Source organism: Anomaloglossus baeobatrachus, chromosome 1, assembly GCF_048569485.1.
Source record: "Anomaloglossus baeobatrachus isolate aAnoBae1 chromosome 1, aAnoBae1.hap1, whole genome shotgun sequence".
NCBI classification, from domain to species: Eukaryota; Metazoa; Chordata; class Amphibia; order Anura; family Aromobatidae; genus Anomaloglossus; species Anomaloglossus baeobatrachus.
Genome location: NC_134353.1, coordinates 708,934,697 through 708,957,053, shown reverse-complemented (window position 1 = coordinate 708,957,053; position 22,357 = coordinate 708,934,697). Strand labels below are relative to the sequence as shown.

Genomic DNA, 22,357 nt, shown 5'->3' with positions numbered 1-22,357 from the left:
GCAAGATTGATGGAAAAATAAAAAAGTTACGGCTCTCTGAAGGGGAGAAAAAAACAAAAACACAAAAACGGAAAGTACCCGGGGGCTGAAGGGGTTAAAGCTTGTTGCCTAGGAGACCGCTCACCGCTGCTGTCTAAAGGGTGCTTTACACGCTGCGACATCGCTAGCGATTGCTAGCGATGTCGAGCGCGATAGCACCCGCCCCGTCACTCGTGCGATATTTGGTGCTCGCTGCCGTAGCGAACATTATCGCTATGGCAGCGTCGTCGCTGTGACCACCGAATAATCCCTCCCTCAAGGAGGAGGTGTGTTTAGCGTCATAGCGACGTCACTAAGCGGCCGGCCAATAGAAGCGGAGTGGTGGAGATGAGTGGCCGGAACATGCCGCCCACCTCCTTCCTTCCGCATTGCCGGTGGACGCAGGTAAGGAGATGTTCGTCGTTCCTGTGGTGTAACACTCAGCGATGTGTGATGCCGCAGGAGCGACGAACATCATCATACCTGCAGCAGCAGCGATATTAAGGAAATGATCACCGTTTTCAAACGATGTTGCGATTGTTGATCGTCGCTCATTGGTGTCACACGCTGCAATGTCGCTACCGGTGCCGGTTGTGCGTCACTAACGACGTGACCCCGATGATATATCGGTAGCGATGTCGCAGCGTGTAAAGCACCCTTTACTTGTAAGCACTGCACTGAAGGTGGATAGGATTAGGAGGTAACAGCTCTCCAGCGATCCTGGCCAACTTCAAAACAATGTGTACAAGCTCAACAGAAAACAGCCTTTCGGCACTGTGCATGCATGTCCTGTTGTCCGGGAGCGGTTGATGTTCTCCAAGCTAACGAGGTGTAAAGGAAAGGGGGTGTACTCATTTAGGCTGAGCACTGTATCAATGCTAAAGTAATTAACAGTAAGTGGCCTGCTGTATCATTGTTAGATGTCATTACATCAATGAAAGCAGCATCATTTGGGCAGTTGCGCGGAAAAACAAAACTGGAAGTAATGAAAATCCATTTTCAATGACGCCCTACAAAGAAGAAATGAAGCAGCAGGATCCAAATTCGCTGTGGATTGCTGTTCTTAGGACACAAGATATCAATGACCTTTGTATCTATATTAAGCTGAGGACACTGAAAACAGACCACAGTTAGTAAGACACCTGTATATAAAGGATTTTTTTTCCTTCACATAAGCACTAAGTAAAGCTCCACTCCAGAGTTTTGTTTTTTCAGTGGTAGAGTGGTGCTTTAAATCCAAGTCCCCGGCCCACAGTATTACACTCAACCTCCAGCGACTTCACCTTCAACCAACGCCCCTCCGGTCCCGTGGCGCCATCTTGTGCCTGTAACGTCTGACTGTCCGGAAGTCAGGAGTTGCATCACAAGCTCCCAATACATCTCTATGTGAGCTACAATGAGGTCGGAACAAGGCTCTCATAGAGTTGTGACCTCCGGCAAGCTACGTGACACACTGGAGCTGCCGGCAGGTCACAAATCACATGAGACAGCCCGGGGCGATGCTGGAAAAAGACAACAACGGCGGCAGGTGAGTAAACAACAAGGGTCAGAGAGCACCACTCCAGCGGGGAAAGAAAAAAAAGCTGGCATGGTGCTTTAAATAAAAAGCAAAATACTTTTCTTTTTCAGTTTCAAAAGAAGACTGCTATGTCCCATTGCCATACTTGTCCATGTGTTGTGTCTGTATTGCAGCTCTGTTGCACTGAAGTGTGGCTGACCTGCAATACCGCACACAAGCTGTAGATCAGAGTGGCGCTGTTTTAGGAACAAAGAAGTGAACGATTCTACTCTACATCCGGTGTCAGTATAATTTTAATGAAAAAGGTATAACATAAGGCCACGTTTCCATCTATCCATGCCACCCCAATCAGTTTTCTTGTGCCACAACCGATGTCAAAATAACATGAGCTATCATCAGGCTTTTTCATCAGTTTCTACTATTAAACTAGTGAGCCGGCTGGAAATACACAATATTTAGCATTTTCTAATCTGACTTCTAGAAGGGTCCGGGGGCAACAACTGACGCCCCTGATGAATGTGAATTGTCTCATTGCAAACTGTGTGATAAATTCTTACATCAGTTTCTGTTTCACCAGAGTAAGGCGGGCTTTGCACACTACGACATCGCAGGTGCGATGTCGGTGGGGTCAAATTGAAAGTGACGCACATCCGGCATCGCATGCGACATCGTAGTGTTTAAAGCCTAGATGATACGATTAACGAGCGCAAAATCGTCATAATCATATCATCGGTGCAGCGTCGGCGTAATCCATAATTACGCTGACGCGACAGTCCGATGTTGTTCCTCGCTCCTGCGGCAGCACACATCGCTGTGTGTGAAGTCGCAGGAGCGAGGAACATCTCCTACCGGCGTTACCGCGGCTTCCGTAGGCCATGCGGAAGGAAGGAGGTGGGCGGGATGTTTACATCCTGCTCATCTCCGCCCCTCCGCCGCTATTGGCCGCATGAAGTCGCTATGACGCCGCACGACCCGTCCCCTTAGGAAGGAGGCGGGTCGCCGGCCAGAGCGACGGTCGCAGGGCAGGTAAGTGCATGTGAAGCTGGCGTAGCGATCATGTTCGCTACGCCAGCTATCACACGATATCGTACCTGTGACGGGGGCGGGGACTATCGCGTGCGACATCGCATCATCGGCTTGCGATGTCGCAACGTGCAAAGCCGCCCTAAGGGTTAAGTAGGATCGGTGGAAGCAAAGTTTATGCTTCATTGATTTATAGATTTTATACAAATAAGAATAGTATAGAATTAGAGGACTTGGAGTGAGTGTTAGAAGTCAACACATCATGTATACAACTGACAGGAACGTATGGGGGAAGGAACCCACCCTGTCTAGGGTCTACCTGGACAACCAAACCTTTATCTCACCATAGATTACATCTATTCAGCATTCCATGTATCAGGCATAGAAATGTGAGGGTTCACAGTATGGATAAAACACCAACTTATACCAAGACACATTATGCATGTATGAAAGACCACGTCATCCGGTTAAAGAGGGGAAGAAATCAAGCTGTGAATTCTGACATGATAGAGGTAGGTGGAGATGTATTGCTAAACTACAGTTCTGGGCCTTTTATGTATTGTTTATATTGTATTGTCCACGTCAAAGATGTTACCAAATTAGGATTGTCTGCAATCAATCGGTTCAATGCTCCAATATCTTGCTATCAGTCCAGGAGCTAAAATAATATGGCTTATTACGATTGTAATAAAAATGACTATGTTGCACAACGCTAAAGCCGGGTGAGCGGATACTCTGCGGATTGCATCGCTTCTCTGAGCGAAGAGGGAATGTGAATAGATCCGCTCCTGGATGCAATCAGCTTGGCAGGAAAGCCCCATATATAAATGATGATTTTATTATGAGGGCAATAGACATCAGCTGAAACTGCATCCAGAGTTGTAGACGAAAGATAATATAAATTTGGAACTTTTCTTAATTAGTAGGATTTTTGACGGAAACAATATCTGAATTGATCAAAGTGAAATACGGTCAGGTGGTCGCTTGGGCTATTACAAATGAAGCATTTAAGGGAGCATGATCTGATATGCTAGTGATGCCAGACATAAGAGAAAGCCCTATCTAGCCCTGATAATATGGCATATCGCCAGCTCTTTAACTGATGTATATGGGTTAGAAAGTCAGCTTGATAACTTTTGAGATTGAAGGGGTAATTCCTTTCTACAAACGTCTCCATTCCCCTCTAATACCAAGACTACCGTCAGGAGGAGTTAAGTGGAGCGGCCAATAATACCTGTGAACTGTTGCTCAATTCAAAGTTTACAGCACTAAAATAGGCAAGAGGTCTCCTGTGCTGGCAATTGATGGGGGTCCTTGGAGGAGGACCAGCAATAATCGAACAGTTATCACTTTTCCACTGGTTGGAAGATAATTTAAAGCCTCATTCAGACATTTGTGAAACATGATCTGAGTACAGATTGACCCAAACATGAAAATCTCAGTTTTCAAATAGATGTCTGAATAAGGCTTAAAAGGAGTCACACACTTTCAGGTATTGTGCCCTATGCTGTGTGAAATACCAAAAACAGAAAAAACAAAACAAAAACACAACACCACACACCTCAGCCGGTACTCATCTACCCTGAAAACTCTCCAATCCCGATATTTTGGCTGTAGCGGTGAAGTAGCGTCACCCCTCTAGCCAGTCACTGAGCTCCATGCTTGTGCGCTGTCCACCTCAGCACTCCTGCGGGGCTCAGTGACTGGCTAGAGCGGATGATGAGCATTGCTGACATGACTGTCACAGCTATAGCCAAAACACCAGGACTGCAGCAGCGGTGGGGAGCTGGCGCTGGCCCTAGCTAAGGTTAGTACCTGCTGACTGGCACACTAGTTATTCTAGGTATTAGATACAGACAGAACATTATTATTCGGTATCAAAATAAAAGTTAGCTCATTATTTTAGGTGTAATTTTTCATCCCTTGGGAGGAGCATGAACAATTTCACTTCCCGGTCGTCTATACGGTAACATTGTGGGGGCAGCTGCAAGTGACGTTAGGAAGAAAGATAACAGTAAAACAAGTAGCCCTAAATTTATAACAGAGGTATTCCACTACTAATTTCACCCCTTTACATTTGTCCTAACTCTTCCTAATACACTTCTACCAGCCCTGCTCCCGAAAGCTCATTGCTCTGTGGCTCCTATATCCTTCTGTTGTCCTGCCTCTGACATTTCCAATCAGGGGTCTGGAATCGGACAGAGCAGGGCACATCACTGGTGGGGACGGGGATACCCCTCGGTGAGTGATAGTTTGTGCACACGTGCTCAGATCAGACTTCACTCCTCTCAGTGCGGTGCTTACATCTGATACGCACTGCTATGTGCTGATCATTAGATAGTATGTCACGGGCTTGTCCGTTGAAGGCAGTTCTAGACTTCGGCAGCCTCAGTCGTCAGCAGGCATGACTGAGCTCACATGAGGCGTCACTCTCCTGTGTCTGAATGCTGCCTAAAGTGCCATCCCCTCAGCTGACAAGCCCTGATATATTATCGAATGATTGGCACACTGCAGCACTTGTCAGGTGAAAGCATCACACTGTAAACCAGGCTGAGAGGAGAGCTCAGACTGCTGTCACTCACCGAGCGATAACCCCACCAGTGACGTGTCTGCTTTGTTTGCCCAATGCCGGGCCCCAGATCGGATGTAGCAGAGATAGAACAACAACAGAAGGATATAGAAGCCGCAGGAGAAGGGCAGGTAATAGAGGTATATTAGGAAAGTGTTAGTTAGGAAGAGTTTAGAAAAGTGAAAGCGGGTGAAATTAGTAGTCGAAAACCTCTAAGATTTCTAAATTCTGAAACGTAGAGACCTCCACATGAAGTGCACTTACCCGGACAGTTAACCTCATCGCTTTCATCCTCGCAGGTTGGCCAACCATCACATTGCCACTGTAAAGGAATACACTGGATTGCCCCACTATGGCATGCAAACTGCACATGTGTGCAGCGCAGCTCTAGGAAAGAAAAAGAAAGATCATATTTAGAGAAATCAATAAATGAAAAAGCTACTATTCAATAATGCCCAATGTTTAAAAAGAAAGTTTCAACACTAAGCACACCATATCCATTTAATGTTGTTCATAGGATGTTTGTCGGAAAGGCATATGCACGCCTGTCTCAATAACAATGCATACTTTACCAATAGATTGACTTAGTTGATTAGATTTGAAGAAAAAAAAAAATAGTAAAAATGGATCTGTGATCTCATCTAACTTGATTATTATTATTATTTATATAGCAACATTAATTCCATAGCACTTTACAATCATTGGCAACTATCCACGATAAATTAGCCAGGAATCGCTGATGTCCAGGAGACTGGATCTATTTCTTACATACCAGTTTTTAGTCAATTATACGCTCTTCTCTCCACTCCATATCAGGAACTGTGACAGTCATACAATTCGATATTTTATGATGCAGTTATACATTAAAAGGGTTTTTGCTACCTCATCTAAGAGCAGCACAATGTAGGTAAAGAGATCCTGAATCTAACGATGTGTCACTTAGTTTACTGGTATAGCAGTTCTGACACAATCAAAGTTTTTAGGTTTACCAATGCAACAAAGCTCAGAGCGCTGTTCGGCCCACCGGGCGCTCTATACACAATATCTATAAACCGTGAGCTACTAATCACAGAAGGGGGCGTTCTGACTCGCTAACCTCTAACTCACCTTGTCCAGCAATGACAATCTACTGAAGCTAAAACAAACATTGCAGGTAAACAGCACATTGTGAAAAGTGACATCACTGAAATCTGTGTGTAAACCCCTACAGCATGCTGTCTTCAGATTACATATCAAAAACATACTGCTAGATTCCCTATAAAGAGATGTTCACACAACGTAAGTAGTATATGCTTTGTTTGCTGCGAATCTGGAAAATAGCAGCAAAAATTTTACTACTGCAATTTTGCAAAAACTGAAGCAAAAAAAAACAAAAACCCACCAGTGCAAATCACATCATGGGAACATGGCCTTAACCCGAATGATCCAATTAAATTTACAGAAACATATAAAAGCAGTTCAAAGGCTAAAATAAAGGCACTGCTATACTGGCTAAAATGATACCTTTGGTGAAGGAATCTGATCTCAGGTTATTGTTTAATCAGCCTCTGAAGTTTCCTTCTAAAGACAGCTCTGTGCAACGAGGCTGAAGGTAAGGTCTTCATCTGCTTCGCTGCACCTCACTTGCCTTCTGTATGTCTATCACAGTCACTGTGACCTGCTTGCTCTTTAAAACTTTATGCTACCATCACTCTAGTGGGTGGTGCATGCGCAGTGTGATGCCATGGGTGGTCTTCAATAAAATGGTAACTGAAGCGGTGCATTCGCAAATTGATATTTCGGTTTAAAGAAGACATCATTGAACCAAGAGCTCGATCTGCGCCTGCACCGCCTCCAGTGTCATTTTATTGAAGACCGGCTGTAGAATCAAATTGCGCTTGCGCTGACAACCCCAATAATGGTGGCAGCATAAAATTTCAAACAGGAGTCAGGTCACTGAGAGATCTACCATATACACACAGGAGGCAGGAGGGGTGGAGGAGCAGAAGGCCCTACCTCCAATCCTGTCCCGATGCACAAACCTGTCATTAGAAGAAAATTTCAGGGGCTGATTAAACAATAAGCATAGATCGGAATACTTCACCCAACTTACCTAGTTTAATCAGTGCAGCAGCACCACTATGGCCATGCCTTTACTCTACACTGCTAAATCCTGATGACCGGTTCTCTAAGTACAATAACTTTGTTCACCTTAAGCAAGTTTATGTTAAAGATGATGGGAAAATCAAAATCGGTAACTAAAAGTGAGAATACTGTCCCAAAGGTTGGAGTTCAGAGGCACCACTGTGCTTGCCATCACTTTTGAAGACAGGAATAGAACAACATTGGACTACTGATCGAAACCTTAAAGGGAATCTGTCAGCAGCATTTTGCAATGTAAGCTTAAGACAGCATGCTGCAAGGGTTAAAGAAAAAAAAACAACTGTGCTTCTCTTATCTGTGGAGCTATTGTTTACCTAAGCTACAGGCTTTATTATGTACCCAGTGATTAACATTAGAAAACTAATAAAGAAAACTTGATCTCATCCCCTGTGAGTTGCTGCTTTTTTTTTTCCTGTGTTGGATCTGATTTTTTCTACTGCGGTCTGATTTTGAGCATGCAATGCAAGGGCAGGTGTCCCATGTCCGCAATACCGGTCTGGTTCCTTAGACCAGTGCGAAGCTGATTGTTGCTCATCTGTGGTGCCCGGTCTTTTCTGTCCATATTTGAACAATCTCTATTTAGAGAATGGTGAGAGTGGATGGCTGCTGGCCCTTTCAACACTGAGTTTGTGGGTGGAGTAAGCGTGCAATGCACTCTCACTGCCCAAGCGTACCTCAGATTTGTTTTTTCTCCCAGGGCTGCCTGTGCCCCCCTGGCCTCCCTAGGGCTGCCTGTGCCCCCCTGATATGTATATACCCAGATATGTCTGTACCCCCAGCCCTCCCCAGTGATGTACAGTCCTCCCCAGTGGCGTATAGTCCTCGCAGCCCTCCCCAGTGGCATATAGTCCTCCTCGCAGACCTCCCCAGTGGCATATAGTCCTCCTCGCAGCCCTCTCCAGTGGCATATAGTCCTCCTCGCAGCCCTCCCCTGTAACGTAGACAACGTAGACTCCTCGCAGCCCTCCGCTGTAACGTAGACTCCTCGCAGCCCTCCCCTGTGATGTATATGCCCCAAGCCCTTCCTGTGATGTATATGCTCTCAGCATCTCCTTTGTGAGAGATATATTATATTATATATAATATATATATATATATATATATATATATATATATATATATATATATATATATATATATATATATATATATATATATATATATATATATATATATATATATATATATATATATATATATATATATATATATATATATATATAGATATATATATATTACACACACACACACACACACACACACACACACACACACACACACCAGTCCCAGCCAACACAAACCTGGAAAGGCAGTTGTGAGAAGCAACAAGATTAATATCGCCTCATATCACAGCCACAGCAAAAACAAGAAGCTCCAGCCGCCACAGGGAGTTGTTTGACCAATATAGCAAAGTAAATTTCAAGTTGATAAAATTTTGCGTGGCCCCCAAAATGATGGTAGAAAATTTCCAAATGGCCCCTGACAGAAAAAAGGTTCCTCACCCCTGGCCTACATCATGCTGCTGATTTTGCGCTTTCCGTTTTTTTTTTTCGCCATTCTTCCGAGACACATAACTTTATTTTTCAGTCAATATGGTCATGTGAGGGCTTGTTTTTTGCGGAATATGCTGTACTTTTAAATGAAACCATGGGTTTTTCCATATAGTGTACTGGAAAATGGGGAAAAAAATCCAAATGCGGAAAAATTGCAAAAAAAAAAAAGGGGCGATTGCACTAATTGTTTGAGATCTTTTATTCACGGTGTTCCCTATTTGGTAAAACTGGTGTGTAATGCCTGAGGTTGGTACGAGTTCGTAGACACCAAGCATGAATAGGTTTACTTTTATCTAAGGGGTTAAAAAAAAAATCAGAAGTTTGTCCGAAAAAAGTAGCGCACGTTTTGCGCCATTTTCCGCAACCAGTAGCGTTCTCATTTTTCGGGATCTATGGTTCAGTGACGGCTTTATTTTTGAGTCTTGAGCTGATGTTTTTAATGTTTTCATTTTTGCGCAGATGCTATGTTTTGATCACCTGTTATCGCACTTTGTGCAAAATTTGTGGTGACCAAAAAACGTAATTTTGGCGTTTGGAATTTTTTTGACGCTACGCAGTTTACCGATCAGATTAATTGATTTATATTTTGATAGACCAGGCATTTCTGAACACGGCGATACCAAATGTGTACATTTCCTTTTTTTTTATCCCTTTAAATTTTTAATGGGACGAATAGGGGGTGAATTGAACTTTCAGGTTTTTTTTATTTAAATTTATTTTTTTTAACTTTTCAAAACTTTTTATTTTACTAGTCTCCCTAGGGGACTGTAAGGGTCAGCAGTCTGATCGCTCATTCATCTCTCCCTATCAGAGCAGCACCGCTCAGACCGGGGGAAATGATCATCTCTTACAAGCGTCAGTACTCGGCTGCTGGTTAAAGGACCTGAATCATGTGAGCTACAGGAGTCATCACATGACCCTGTGCTACCCTGACAACCACCGGATCCATGTGATCATGTCACGTTACTTCCGGTATTGGGCGGTGAGTAAACATCTACCGTTATTGCCGTTAATATGGCACTGTCACATCTTGACAGCGCCATTTAAAAGGTTAACAGCTACGGGTGAAAAGCAATTCCACTCGTACCTGCCAGGTACACATGTCAGCTGTACAAATCAGCTGACATGTGCACGGATCCCCGCCTGTAGCCCGTAGCAGCCGGTGGGGATTAACACTATGAATACAGGGACGCAACATTACTGCCCGCGGTCGTTAAAGGGTTAAGAGACCCCAGTCCGTGGGGTTTGTCATAATGCATATGTGAACATTGGGTTTAGTCTGTTTGTCTTCAGTGCATATTTATCTACCAAATATCTAAAAAACTATTACTATCAGATACTTTCACATATCCTTGCAGCCAGACAATCAGGCATTTGTCCCTTTAAAATATGGCGTTATGGGTCCCCTCATCCAGTAAGAATAATAGCCACCTTTAAAGGGAACTTGTCACCAGATTTTGGGCCTATAAGTTGCGGGCACCACCAGTGGGCTCTTTTATACAGCTTTCTAACATGCTGTATATAAGAGTCCAGGCTGCTGTGTAGAACAAAAAAAACACTTTATAATACTCGCCTAGGAGGTTGCTCCGGTGCACATCAGTCGGATGGGTGTCTCCGTTCTCCGGGACCGGCGCCTCCCCTTTCGGTCATCTTGGTCTTCCTTGGTCTGAAGCCGCAGTGCATGACTCGTCTACGTCATACTTTCGCGCCGGCATTGAGGTCCAGCGCAGGCGCACTTTGATCTACCCTACTCAGGGCAGATCAAAGTATTGTAGTGCGCCTGTGCAGGACTGGCGAGTGTGTATGACGTAGAAGCGTCAGGCACCGCGGCTTCAAAATAAGCAACACCAAGATGGCCGAAAGGGGAGGCGCCGATCCCAGAGAACGGTTCCAGCCATCCGACTGGTGTGCACCGGAGCAACGTTCTAGGTGAGTATTATAAAGTGTTTTTTACGTTCTACACAGCAGCCTGGGCTCTTATATACAGCATGTTAGAATGCTGTATATAAGAGCCCAGTGGTGGTGGCCGCAGCTTATATGCTGAAAAAGTGGTGACAGATTCCCTTTAACAATGCTGTACAAAAATTCACTAGGTATGGTATGGTCAGTCAACAGATTTCATAAGGCTGATCTATACAGAATAAAATACATTTTGTATATAAGACAGTATCATGTAACACCTTAATATAGGGTTAAAATTGAACTTATAACTCCATACCGCACGCCAATCAGCTAATTTAACAATGCCACTGTTCTCGGAACTAAATGCCCCAATCTTATATATTAATTCAAATAACTGGCCAAGGAAAAGGCCAGCAACATGCCAGACTCTGATAGGACACAACGTGGGATTCTATGCCACATAAAAAAATATAAAATGGTGAAGACAGGCAATACTACACTTTACCCCGCAGCTGACTGCCCGCCTCGCTACCATTCAAACAATATAAATGTCCAATCCTAAGCTTGCCCATGACTGACATATTGACTTATTCTAAGGCTACGTTCACACGGGTAGACATGGCACCATTATAATCGGCTACTCAATCTTGTAAATAAATCAACTGATTCCGTGCAAAATAAAATGATTTTGAAATAGAACAATAAAAGAAGCACAACAGCACAGGATTGCTGCGGTTTTCTGCCACATTGTGAATGCAGCTGGACACCAACAGATCAGAAGTAATCAGGTCCACCAGCAGCCAGAAAAAGAGTGTCAGGAGCAGCAGGGCTCCAAACACTGGAGGAGTCTTTCCCTTGCTCCCACTATTAAAGCCCCTCTCTACAAGTGTTTTGGGAGTTTTTTCAGCACTGAAGTGGTGCTTTAAATTGACATCCCCTGATAACGGTCTTATATTTCCCCTCCTACATTTTCATCCTTTTTCGGTGCCATCTTTTGCCCGTAACATCTGACTAGTCAGATGTTATGTCACAGGCTCCCAATGCAGCTCTATAAGAGGCAGAACAAGACTCCCATAGACCTGTATTGAGTTGCGATCTCCATGAATCACTTGAGCTGTTAGCAGCTTAGAAATCACAGGAGACTGACCGGTGAAATATAAGATGAAGCTGCTGGAAGGGGAGTATCTGACAGGGGTTAGGGAACTTACCTTTTATGCACCACTACAGAGGTTGATTGATATTGATGATAAATATCACTGTCCTTACAACCACTTAACACTAGAACTACTGAGGTAGTCATTTTGACTACTTTGCACTATGTATTTCTATATAGGTGTCACGAGTCCAGTAGTTCTAGTGTTAAAAGGGAACCAGTCACCAGATTTGGCCCCTATAAGCTGTGGCCTCTGATATGCAGCATTGTAGAGTATTGTAAAAACTATAATATATAAGAGCCCAGGCCGCACTGAAGAACATAAAAAATACTTATAATACTAACCTAGGGGACAGATCAGTCGGATGGGTGTCCCTGCTCTCCGGTCCTGCGCCTCCTCTATCTTCTGCGATCTCTGTCCTCCTGCCCAGCCCTGTGCATGACGCATCTGGCATCATTCAGTGAGGCCTCCATTGCACTCCTGCACAGACGCACTTTGATCTACCTGGTTGAAGGCAGATCAAAGTAGTGTAGTGCGCATGCATGGGCAGTCTTTGACCTTTTCTTGCGCCTGCGCATTAAAGTACTTTGCTCTGCCCCAGCAGGGCAGATCAAAGTGCACTTCTGCAAGAGCGCAATGAAGCCCTCTCTTTGAATGACGCCGGACGTGTCATGCACAGGGCTGGGCAGGAGGACAGAGATCGCAGAGGATGGAAGAGGCGCCGGACCGAGAACAGAGACATCTATCGGACCAGACCGCCCCCTAAGTATTATAAAAGTGTTTTTTTATGTTGTACAGTCTGGACGGGGCTCTTATATAAAGCAATTTAGAATGCTGTATATAAGAGCTCACTGGTGGTGGCCACAGCTTATAGGGACCAAATCTGATGACCAGTTCCCTTTAAATCTAACCCAGCTGTTCAGTAATCTTGGCCAGGACATGTCAGATGAGGCTCTGTTATTATTATTATTATTATAGCGCCATTTATTCTATGGCGCTTTACAAGTGAAAGAGGGTATACGTACAACAATCATTAACAGTACAAGACAGACTGGTATAGGAGGAGAGAGGACCCTGCCCGCGAGGGCTCACAGTCTACAGGGAATGGGTGAGGGTACAATAGGTGAGGACAGAGCTGGTTGCGCAGTGGTCTACTGGACTGAGGGCTATTGTAGGCTTGTTGGAAGAGGTGGGTCTTGAGGTTCCTCTTGAAGCTTTCCACAGTAGTGGAGAGTCTGATATGCTGAGGTAGAGCGTTCCAGAGTATGGGGGATGCACGGGAGAAGTCTTGTACGCGATTGTGGGAAGAGGAGATAAGAGGAGCAGAGAAGGAGATCTTGTGAGGATCTGAGGTTGCGTGCAGGTAGGTACCGGGAGACTAGACTGTTACTACATATATGGCATATTTGTAGGTTTTCACAAAAAAGTAGGTGAGTGTCTAACTATCTCGACCACAATCACAAATCAAAGTGAATGCAAAGCAAAGGGAACAAAACGGGTATTTCAGCTAAAACAAGTAATCAACCATCCTATGTTAGATCAGTGTGGGTTCCAGAAGCTGAACTCCCCACCGACGCCCAGAACATGGAATTATGTCCACATTTCCCTACATCAGGACCAAGGTAGGAGTTACATCAAACAGAAGGTCACATATGTAAATTGCTGCTCCATTCAAGTCTAGGGCAGTGACAAAGATAGCACAGAGCAACACAGTTTCAGAGTCATGGATTTGAATGGAGCAGCAGGGCACATCACTTACTGGTTCCCATAAGGCAGTGCAATCAGACACTGTACTGGGCCTTCTGTTGTGTGCACTGGCCCCAGAGTATACAATCTGAAAATTGAGCAATCATTCCAAAATTATTAAAGGGGTTGTCCAGTACTTTTATGTTGAATGTTGAGGGCCTATCCTTATGCCAAGTCATCAATATCAGATCAGAGGGGGTGCGACACCCAGTCCCCTCACTGATCATATGTCCTCAGTGATGGCAACATAGAAATGGGTTCAGGGAGTGCAACAGCAAAGCTCAATCAACTGTATAGTGGCTGCAGCTGGATATCGCAGAACCATCTATTCTTTCGAACAGTGTCGGACGTGTAGTACCTGGCTGCGGCCACAATTCAGTTGACGGAACTCTGTTCTGAAATAGATCACATCCGGCTGTCACCATCACCGATCTGATACTGATGCCCTATTATAAAGATAGGCCATCAATATAGAAGTACTGGACAAGCTATTTAAAAGGGGTTCTGCAGTTTTCAAAACCTATTTTCATGCCAGATTGTGGAATTTTACATCAGCTGCTATTCCCACTTGCACTTTTGAGTCCTATTTCAGGAAGAGAAAAATGGAAATCATGTGCATGATGATGGATCTGTGATAAATCCATGTGGAAGCAGAAGGGTCCCATTGAATGATTTCTGTTTCTCCTCTTCCTGAAATGGAACAAAGAAACTGAAGACTGTTGGTGTGAGCGGAGCCTTAACTGGGAAGGATCCTCTGTTCAGGAACCGCATCTCTGGGCCACAGTGACAAAAATTACAAGGAGAAGCTATTGACCAGAAAGACTTGTCCTGTATTACAAGGAGAGTTGTGTAAAGCCGAGAACCCCTTTAGGTTAAATGTTTTCATTTTAAAAAGACAAAAAAATGTCTAGAGAAGCCAATAAGAAATCAACATAATAAATGTTATATATTATATATTTTTATATATTAAAATAGAGATTGTTTAAAGGCATTGTTGTAGGGTTTTGAATATATGAAGGGGAAAAAAGACAAATAAGTACAAGCTTTTCCCATCTACAAATCTTTGCACTGTTCCCAAAAGAAAAAAAATAATAGTTCAGAGAAGTCTCAGCAAATCCCCCTAATTACATATGGAATATAGTGTAGGTATATTAAGATACTTACCAATTGCCATCTTCCTTACTTTCCAGCTCTGCTCCAGGCCTCTTCTGTACCACATGACTGCTCTTTAGCTTTGACAGCTCACACATTTTAAAACAGATCATCTCCCTATAAGCCTTAAAACGAGGCTCCATAGACTTGCATTAAAGGGAACCTGTCACCAAATTTATCAGAATTAAACTAAAATTGTCACCTTCTGCAGCTCCTGGGCTGCATTGTAGGAAGGTGAACCTTGACCTCGACTCCCCTTCCAGACCCCACAAATAACTTTATAAAACATGACCGTTACGTATACTAATTATCTGTGGGGCTCAGATGGGTGTCTTCTTTTTCGGCTCCTGTCCCCCCTCCTGCCGCTGATCGCCGTCCTCGTTTGATTGACGTGATGACGCCTCAGTCATCAACCTCGTTGCATTTTCAAATCTCGCGCCTGTGCAGTCATGTCGGCTCACGCAGGCGCAGTCCACTCTGCCATATTACGGGCAGAGCAGAAAACATAGCTGTCCTCGCGCGCAGCGGCGAGCTAAATGCGGAGGCACGAGATTATGGTCGGGTACGAGGATGATGCTGGTGAGGTCATACACAGCGCCGACCATAATCTCGCGCCTGTGTATTTAGCTCACCGGCACGCGCGAGGGCAGCTATGTTTTCTGCTCTGCCCGCGATGTGGCAGAGCAGACCGCCGGCAGAGCACCTGCGCAAGCCGATATAACTTCACAGGCGCAAGATTTGAAAATGCAACGAGGATAATGACTGAGGCGTCATCACATCAATCAAGAAAGGAGGACGGCGAACAGCGGCAGGAGGGGGGACAGGAGCCGAAAAAGAGGACACCCATCTGAGCCCCACAGGTAATTAGTATGCGTAACGGTCGGTCATGTTCTATAAAATTATTTTTGGGGTCTAGAAGGGGAGTCAGGGCACAAGGTGCACCTTCATAGAATGCAGCCCAGGAGCTGCAGAAGGTGACACTTTTAGTTTAATAGTGAAAAATTTGCTGACAGGTTCCCTTTAAGAAAGCGACAACATGTGATCTGGCTAAATTCATTTCAGGCCATAATAAAGTATTTTAATATATTTACACTACATTATATAAATATTTAGTAAGGGATTAGGAAAAAATATTTCCCAGACATATCTTTTAATAAAATAAATTTGCGTATATGAGCCCCTTTTGTGGTGTTTTTAGGGCAGTATTCCAGGGTGTGGCGCCAGAAGCCAGGCCCACCTGCAGGGGAGAATGGCACACGAGTTTGCGGTATCACTGGAGTGTTACTGGCAAACTCACACACTTGTCTGACCCCAACTCAAGGTAGTGGTCTTTAGCTGCAAATAACAGCTGCACCGTTGGATCCTACCTGCAGAATCAACATATGGGAGAAGAAAAAAATAAAAAGAACAGGCACACAAATATAGCTTTATTGGGCAGCCACGACTCTTAAAGGGATTATCCAAGACTACTACTTTTTTTTTTCTGCTTACCATGGGCCTGTTTGTGCCCGGTATCAATCTCTGCTTACAAACTGCTCCTATTCAGCGGCTTCTGTTAACGTCATGTTTACAGAGCAGCTTTGTCTCTTCCACTTTGGTCTGTTGACGAGACGTGACTGCCAACATCCAACAGTATGTAAGACATTGCACCATCATATCTATACTTCACAGCAATCTAATATTTCTTTGAATTCTTAAGGTCACTTGACAGTATCCCCATCTTAAGGCTATGTGTGCATTAGAAAATGGATTTTTCTTAAGAAAAATCCGCACCCTGTGGCAGAATACCGCACCCGCGGCAAAAAACGCGGTAATAATGCACCCGCAGTATTGCCGCGGGTTGGTACATGTGTTTTAATGCATTCAATGCAATAAAGCACATTGGAAAAAAAAAAAAGTCATTTCCTTCTGAGATAGATAAATAGACAGATAGAGGGATAGATAGATAGAAGACAGATCAATCAACAATTGACACGCTGCAGGTCTCCCGAGCGGTAGTGTGTGCACATTACTGGCTGTGAGAAATGACCTGTGGTTACCTCTGCAGGCTCGTTGCGAGGATGCATTCAGTGCAGTGTGAGTCGCGGCTGGATCAGTCTGCAAGCGTCGTGGGACCTCGGTGGATTACGCCAGAGCTGTGTGTTTGGGGGGGGTTAATAAACGGGTGAAAGAGGGGCTTTTTTGTGTTTCATTTTAAATAAAGGATTTTTCGGTGTGTGTGTTTATTCACTTTACTTACGGGTTAATCATGAACGCTGTCTCACAGACGCTGCCATGATTAAACCTGGACTTAGTGGCGGCGATGCGCTGCCATTAACGAATTGCCACCGCATCACGGCAATCGGGAAGAGCTGGGGACACTCCGGGACTGTCACATAATGGATGTGACAGTCCCGGGGCAGCTGCGGGCTGATATTCTCGGCTGCGGGAGGGGGGCGGCATTAACCCTGGCCCTCGCCCTCTCCAGCCTGAGAATACCGGGCCGCCGCTGTGTATTTACCTCGGCTGGACGGTAAAAATACGGCAGAGCACACGCTTCTTTTTTTGTAATATGTATGTTTGATTTCTATGTGTATTCTATATGTCTGTGTGTGAGTGTGATATGTGTGTGTGTGTGTGTTTAATCTGCTCCGCTTCCTCTTCCTGTCATAATGACATCACTTCCCTGCAAAACGCAGGCAGTGGTGAACATTACCGCAGGTAAACCACGGCTATACCGGGGGTATACCCCACATCATTTGCTACCTGCGGTATTTCGCGATTACATTACAGTGAATGGAGTGAAATACCGCAGGTACCTGCAAAACAAAAGTGGCATGCACATTTTCTCAAGAAATTTTCTCAAGAAATTCTGCAGAAAGAATGTTCCTGAGAAAAAAAAAACGCAGCGTGCGCACAGCTATTTTTTTCCCCATAGGTTTTGCTGGGAAATGTCTGCAGAAAGGTTACAAACATTTCTCAAGAAATTTCTGCTGCAAAACCGCGAATAAAACCACGGGTAAAAACGCAGTGTGCACACAGGGCCTTAAGGCATATGCTGTACAAGAATTCATGGTGTCTGATGAAGACCCCAAATATAGGGGTCAAAACGTTTTCATTTTCTAGACTGCCTGTATAACAAATTAATTACATCCAATTTGGAGTTACAAGTTCTTCTTTTATATATTGGTGGGTTTGAACCCTTCTTGAGCTCTCATTTTTTCCAAGTGTTCAATAAGCCTAAGTTCGCCAACGTCATACTAATTTACAGCAGGCTTCCCGCCACCTAAATGTGGGGAGACGGCTGTCTAGCAGGACATCAGCAGTTACACCTCATTAACAGAGCAAAGTGGAAGAGGAAGAGCTACTCTGTTGACGTGGAGCAGCAGAATCGCCGGCAGGAGAGGTGGCCAACCGTTTTCTAATCTGGCGCCGATCGCTCTCTAAGCTGGCGCTCGGTAGAACAGGCAGAGAGTTAGTAACTACCTGCCTGTTAGTTCTTAGCCCCATAGTAAAGAAAAAAAAAATTTAAATAGTTGTGGATAACCCCCTTAAGATTATGTAATTTACTTAGTGATAGCTATAAACCAAAACAGAAACACTATCTACTCACTACCAACACTAAGGCATGCTCACCTGATTGCAGTCTTGCGAGAACTACGCGAGGACCTGAAATTTAAAATTTAAAAGACACTTACCAAAAAAGATATGATCCAATAGGAATTTAGAGAACAACGTATAAAACAGAAGTGTTACTTGTTTAGATTCCAGGTTAGCTATATCATCCCATAAACTACAAGGCATGTTAGTAAAATTAAATTGTTACGAAGGTGATCATTTGTCAAAAGTAGTTATTGCCTGAGCCAAAAAGAAGATCAGCACTTTTGGACATGTTAAATTGATAGGGAGTAAAATGGAGAGTAATTTAATTGGCACTCATTACAATTACCCTGTGCACGTTCCACATTCTTATTCTTTGTATTGAATTAAATACAGTAATAATTAGTATTTACCTTGATCAGCCGTTCTTATAGTTATCTGGGTAAAATTACCTTCCGCTCCTGATGCTGAAGACGTCTTGAAGCTGTGTATGGGCAGTGTCTTCCAGAGATAGTCAGTGCATAGAGCTGGGGGCCTCTGCTTACACAAGCACTGAGCACGCAGCCCTGAATGCTTACCGAGAGACTCCCCACTCAGGCTCAACCCGCATTAGGAGACAAATACATAACTAATAAAACGGCTGACAAAGCAAACTACAAATATTATTTAAAAGTTGAAAGCAATTACCAATTTAAAATGGGCAGATCATCAACCCAATTTCCAGGACATCTCAACATGCCAGCGATCTCGTGACAATGCACTTATTTGTAGTGTAATTGGATAACGCATGCCAGTCTAAAAATAATAGTTATCTGCAGCACATTGCTCAATATAAATGAGGGATGTGCTGCAAACAACATAATGCTCTACGGGGACAGAACCATCATATTAACTGCTCCCAGTTTTCGTTAGCAAGTATAAACAGTCCAGTAAATGAGCGATGATCGACTTGTATATACCGTATTTTTCGGACAATAAGACGCACTTTTTTCCCCCCCAAATGTTGGGGAAAGTGGGGGGTGCGTCTCATGGTCTGACTGTAGGGCTGCGGTGAATGAGGGTGCATGAGCAGGCTGTAGCAGCGCCTGCCGTGACCACGTGGGCCCACTCATTACATATACACGCCCATCATCCCGCCCATCGTCTCTCAGCGCTGAAGCCGACGCTGATAGGTAGGCGGGGTGATGGGCGGGGAATGCGCGCATATTACAACAGCCTGTCCGCATGATCACCCCTGGCAACTACAGCCTGGAGTGATTATGAGCGGCTCTATTCACTGCTCCCGCGCATCATCATCAGCCCGGGGTGCGGTGAATCAGTATACCTCACCGGCCTTGATCCCTGCAGCACCACGATATCCTCCTGTCTGCCGGCCGCGGCTGTGTGTGGAGACTAGCGGTGCTCACAGCGATGACGTCATCGCTGTGCGCACGTGTCCACACGCAGCCGCCGCCGGCACAGACAGGAGGACATCGCAATGCTGCAGGGATCGTGGCCGGCTCCACACTTCAGCACTGCTGCTGACACAGACCTAGGAGGAGCGATGCTGCATGGAGGGTAAGGCGAGTATGAACGTTTATTTTATTTTTTTTTATGTGCCACAGGATGCGGGCCGTATACCAGCATGGGAGTATATTATGAGCAGGATGGGGGGGGGTATATTATGAGCAGGATGGGGGGGGGTATATTATGAGCAGGATGGGGGGGTATATTATGAGCAGGATGGGGGGGTATATTATGAGCAGGATGGAAGGGGGATATTATGAGCAGGATGGGGGGGGGTATATTATGAGCAGGATGGGGGGGTATATTATGAGCAGGATGGGGGGGTATATTATGAGCAGGATGGGGGGGGTATATTATGAGCAGGATGGGGGGGGTATATTATGAGCAGGATGGGGGGGGTATATTATGAGCAGGATGGGGGGGGTATATTATGAGCAGGATGGGGGGGGTATATTATGAGCAGGATGGGGGGGGGGTATATTATGAGCAGGATGGGGGGGGGTATATTATGAGCAGGATGGGGGGGTATATTATGAGCAGGATGGGGGTGGGTATATTATGAGCAGGATGGGGGGGGTATATTATGAGCAGGATGGGGGTGGGTATATTATGAGCAGGATGGGGGGGGGGTATATTATGAGCAGGATGGGGGGGGTATATTATGAGCAGGATGGGGGGGTATATTATGAGCAGGATGGGGGGGTATATTATGAGCAGGATGGGGGGGGTATATTATGAGCAGGATGGGGGGGTATATTATGAGCAGGATGGGGGGGTATATTATGAGCAGGATGGGGGGGGTATATTATGAGCAGGATGGGGGGGGTATATTATGAGCAGGATGGGGGGGTATATTATGAGCAGGATGGGGGGGTATATTATGAGCAGGATGGGGGGGTATATTATGAGCAGGATGGGGGGGTATATTATGAGCAGGATGGGGGGGTATATTATGAGCAGGATGGGGGGGTATATTATGAGCAGGATGGGGGGTATATTATGAGCAGGGTGGGGGTAGATTATGAGCAGGGTGGGGGTAGATTATGAGCAGGGTGGGGGTAGATTATGAGCAGGGTGGGGGTAGATTATGAGCAGGGTGGGAGTATATTATGAGCAGGATTGGGGTATATTATGAGCAGGATGGGGGTATATTATGAGCAGGATGGAGGTATATGAGCAGGATGGGGTATATAGCAGGATGCGGCCATATGCCAGGATGACTATATATAGCAGGATGGGGGCTATACCAGGATGAGGGACATATACTGTATATACAAGTCAGAAGGATCATTACCAGGATGAGGTACCTTAGTAGAGAATTTGGGGACATTACCTTCATAACAGTGTCAGCAGCAGATCCTCGCCCCATAACAGTGTGTCATGACCACATTTTTTGCTTAAAATTTTATTTTCCTACTTTCCTCCTCTAAAACCAGGCTGCGTCTTATGGTCCGGTGCGTCTTATAGTCCGAAAAATACGGTAAATCAATCCGTGCTTGTTAATGAGCCAAGATCGGCCCGTCTAAATGGGCCTCTACTGTTTCAGCTACGTTCCCACAACGGAGCATTTGGTGCATATTTTCAGGTGAAGTACATGAGATTTATGTAAAGCTGTTATACACTGATTTTTCTTTTTTAAAAAAAAATTAAAAAAAATATACTGAAATTGACTTGCGGTGAGTTTGTTTTTTTTATTAAATTCGCAGTTTCTGAATTTCTCTTACGGTTAGAATACATTTTATTTGTGGATTATCTCCACTGACTTGAACGAGATGGAGAAAATTATCAAAACTCAAACAAGAAATTTCAAAAACAAAAAGTAAAATTTATTTAAAACATGCCATAAACAAAAAGATACTGAGACACAGCAGTAAACAAAATGTGATAAAATGCATGTTAAAAAAAAAAGCAGAAAACACCCCCCAAGGAACCTCAAAATCTAACATTAAAATTCCCCAAATATTCAAGGTGGGAACTTTAGGCTAAATACAAGGCTTGCGCACGGCCTGCACAGCCAGCTTTATTTTTTACTGTAAATTGCACACTCGCATTTACAGTATACAACTATAGGTTTTTGTAAGAGCTCATTAGCAATCCAAAGATAGCTGTGTGCATGAGGCTTAGTGCCCCCGGACTGACAATACAAACAGGAACACGAATCACAGGACTAGTGAACCTGCTGCCATGTAGTCCTCCATATTCAAGAGCGCTATATATCCCCGTCCCCACCATTTGGCAGTTTTCTGCCTATGCACAGTATACACAGAACGGTGTCAATAAGGCTACTTTCACACATCCAGTATTTGCTCTGCGGCACAATACGGCGCTCTGCAGAAAAACCGCAACCGTTTTTTTTTGCCGCCGGTTGCGGGGTTTTTTGCATAGACTTACATTAGTGCCGTATTGTGCCACAGGGGCTTGCGTTCAGTCCGGTGTTTGCCGCATGCGGCAGATTTAGCCGATGCCGCGGCCGGATAGAACGTTCCCTGCAACG

General features: G+C 44.6%; 1 protein-coding gene across 2 annotated transcripts in view; it reads right to left on the bottom strand.

Moving 5' to 3' along the window:
* DGCR2 (DiGeorge syndrome critical region gene 2) overlaps nucleotides 1-22,357 on the bottom strand; it is a 122,816-nt gene that overhangs the window by 65,192 nt on the left and 35,267 nt on the right. The window contains exons 2-3 of one of the 2 annotated variants that reach the window (XM_075321329.1): nucleotides 18,394-18,426; nucleotides 5,394-5,516 (exon numbers count right to left, since the gene is read on the bottom strand). In XM_075321329.1, the coding sequence (XP_075177444.1) occupies nucleotides 5,394-5,516; nucleotides 18,394-18,426 (156 nt within the window). The remainder of the gene's footprint in view (nucleotides 1-5,393; nucleotides 5,517-18,393; nucleotides 18,427-22,357) is intronic. The other variant, XM_075321339.1, reaches the window with a different exon arrangement.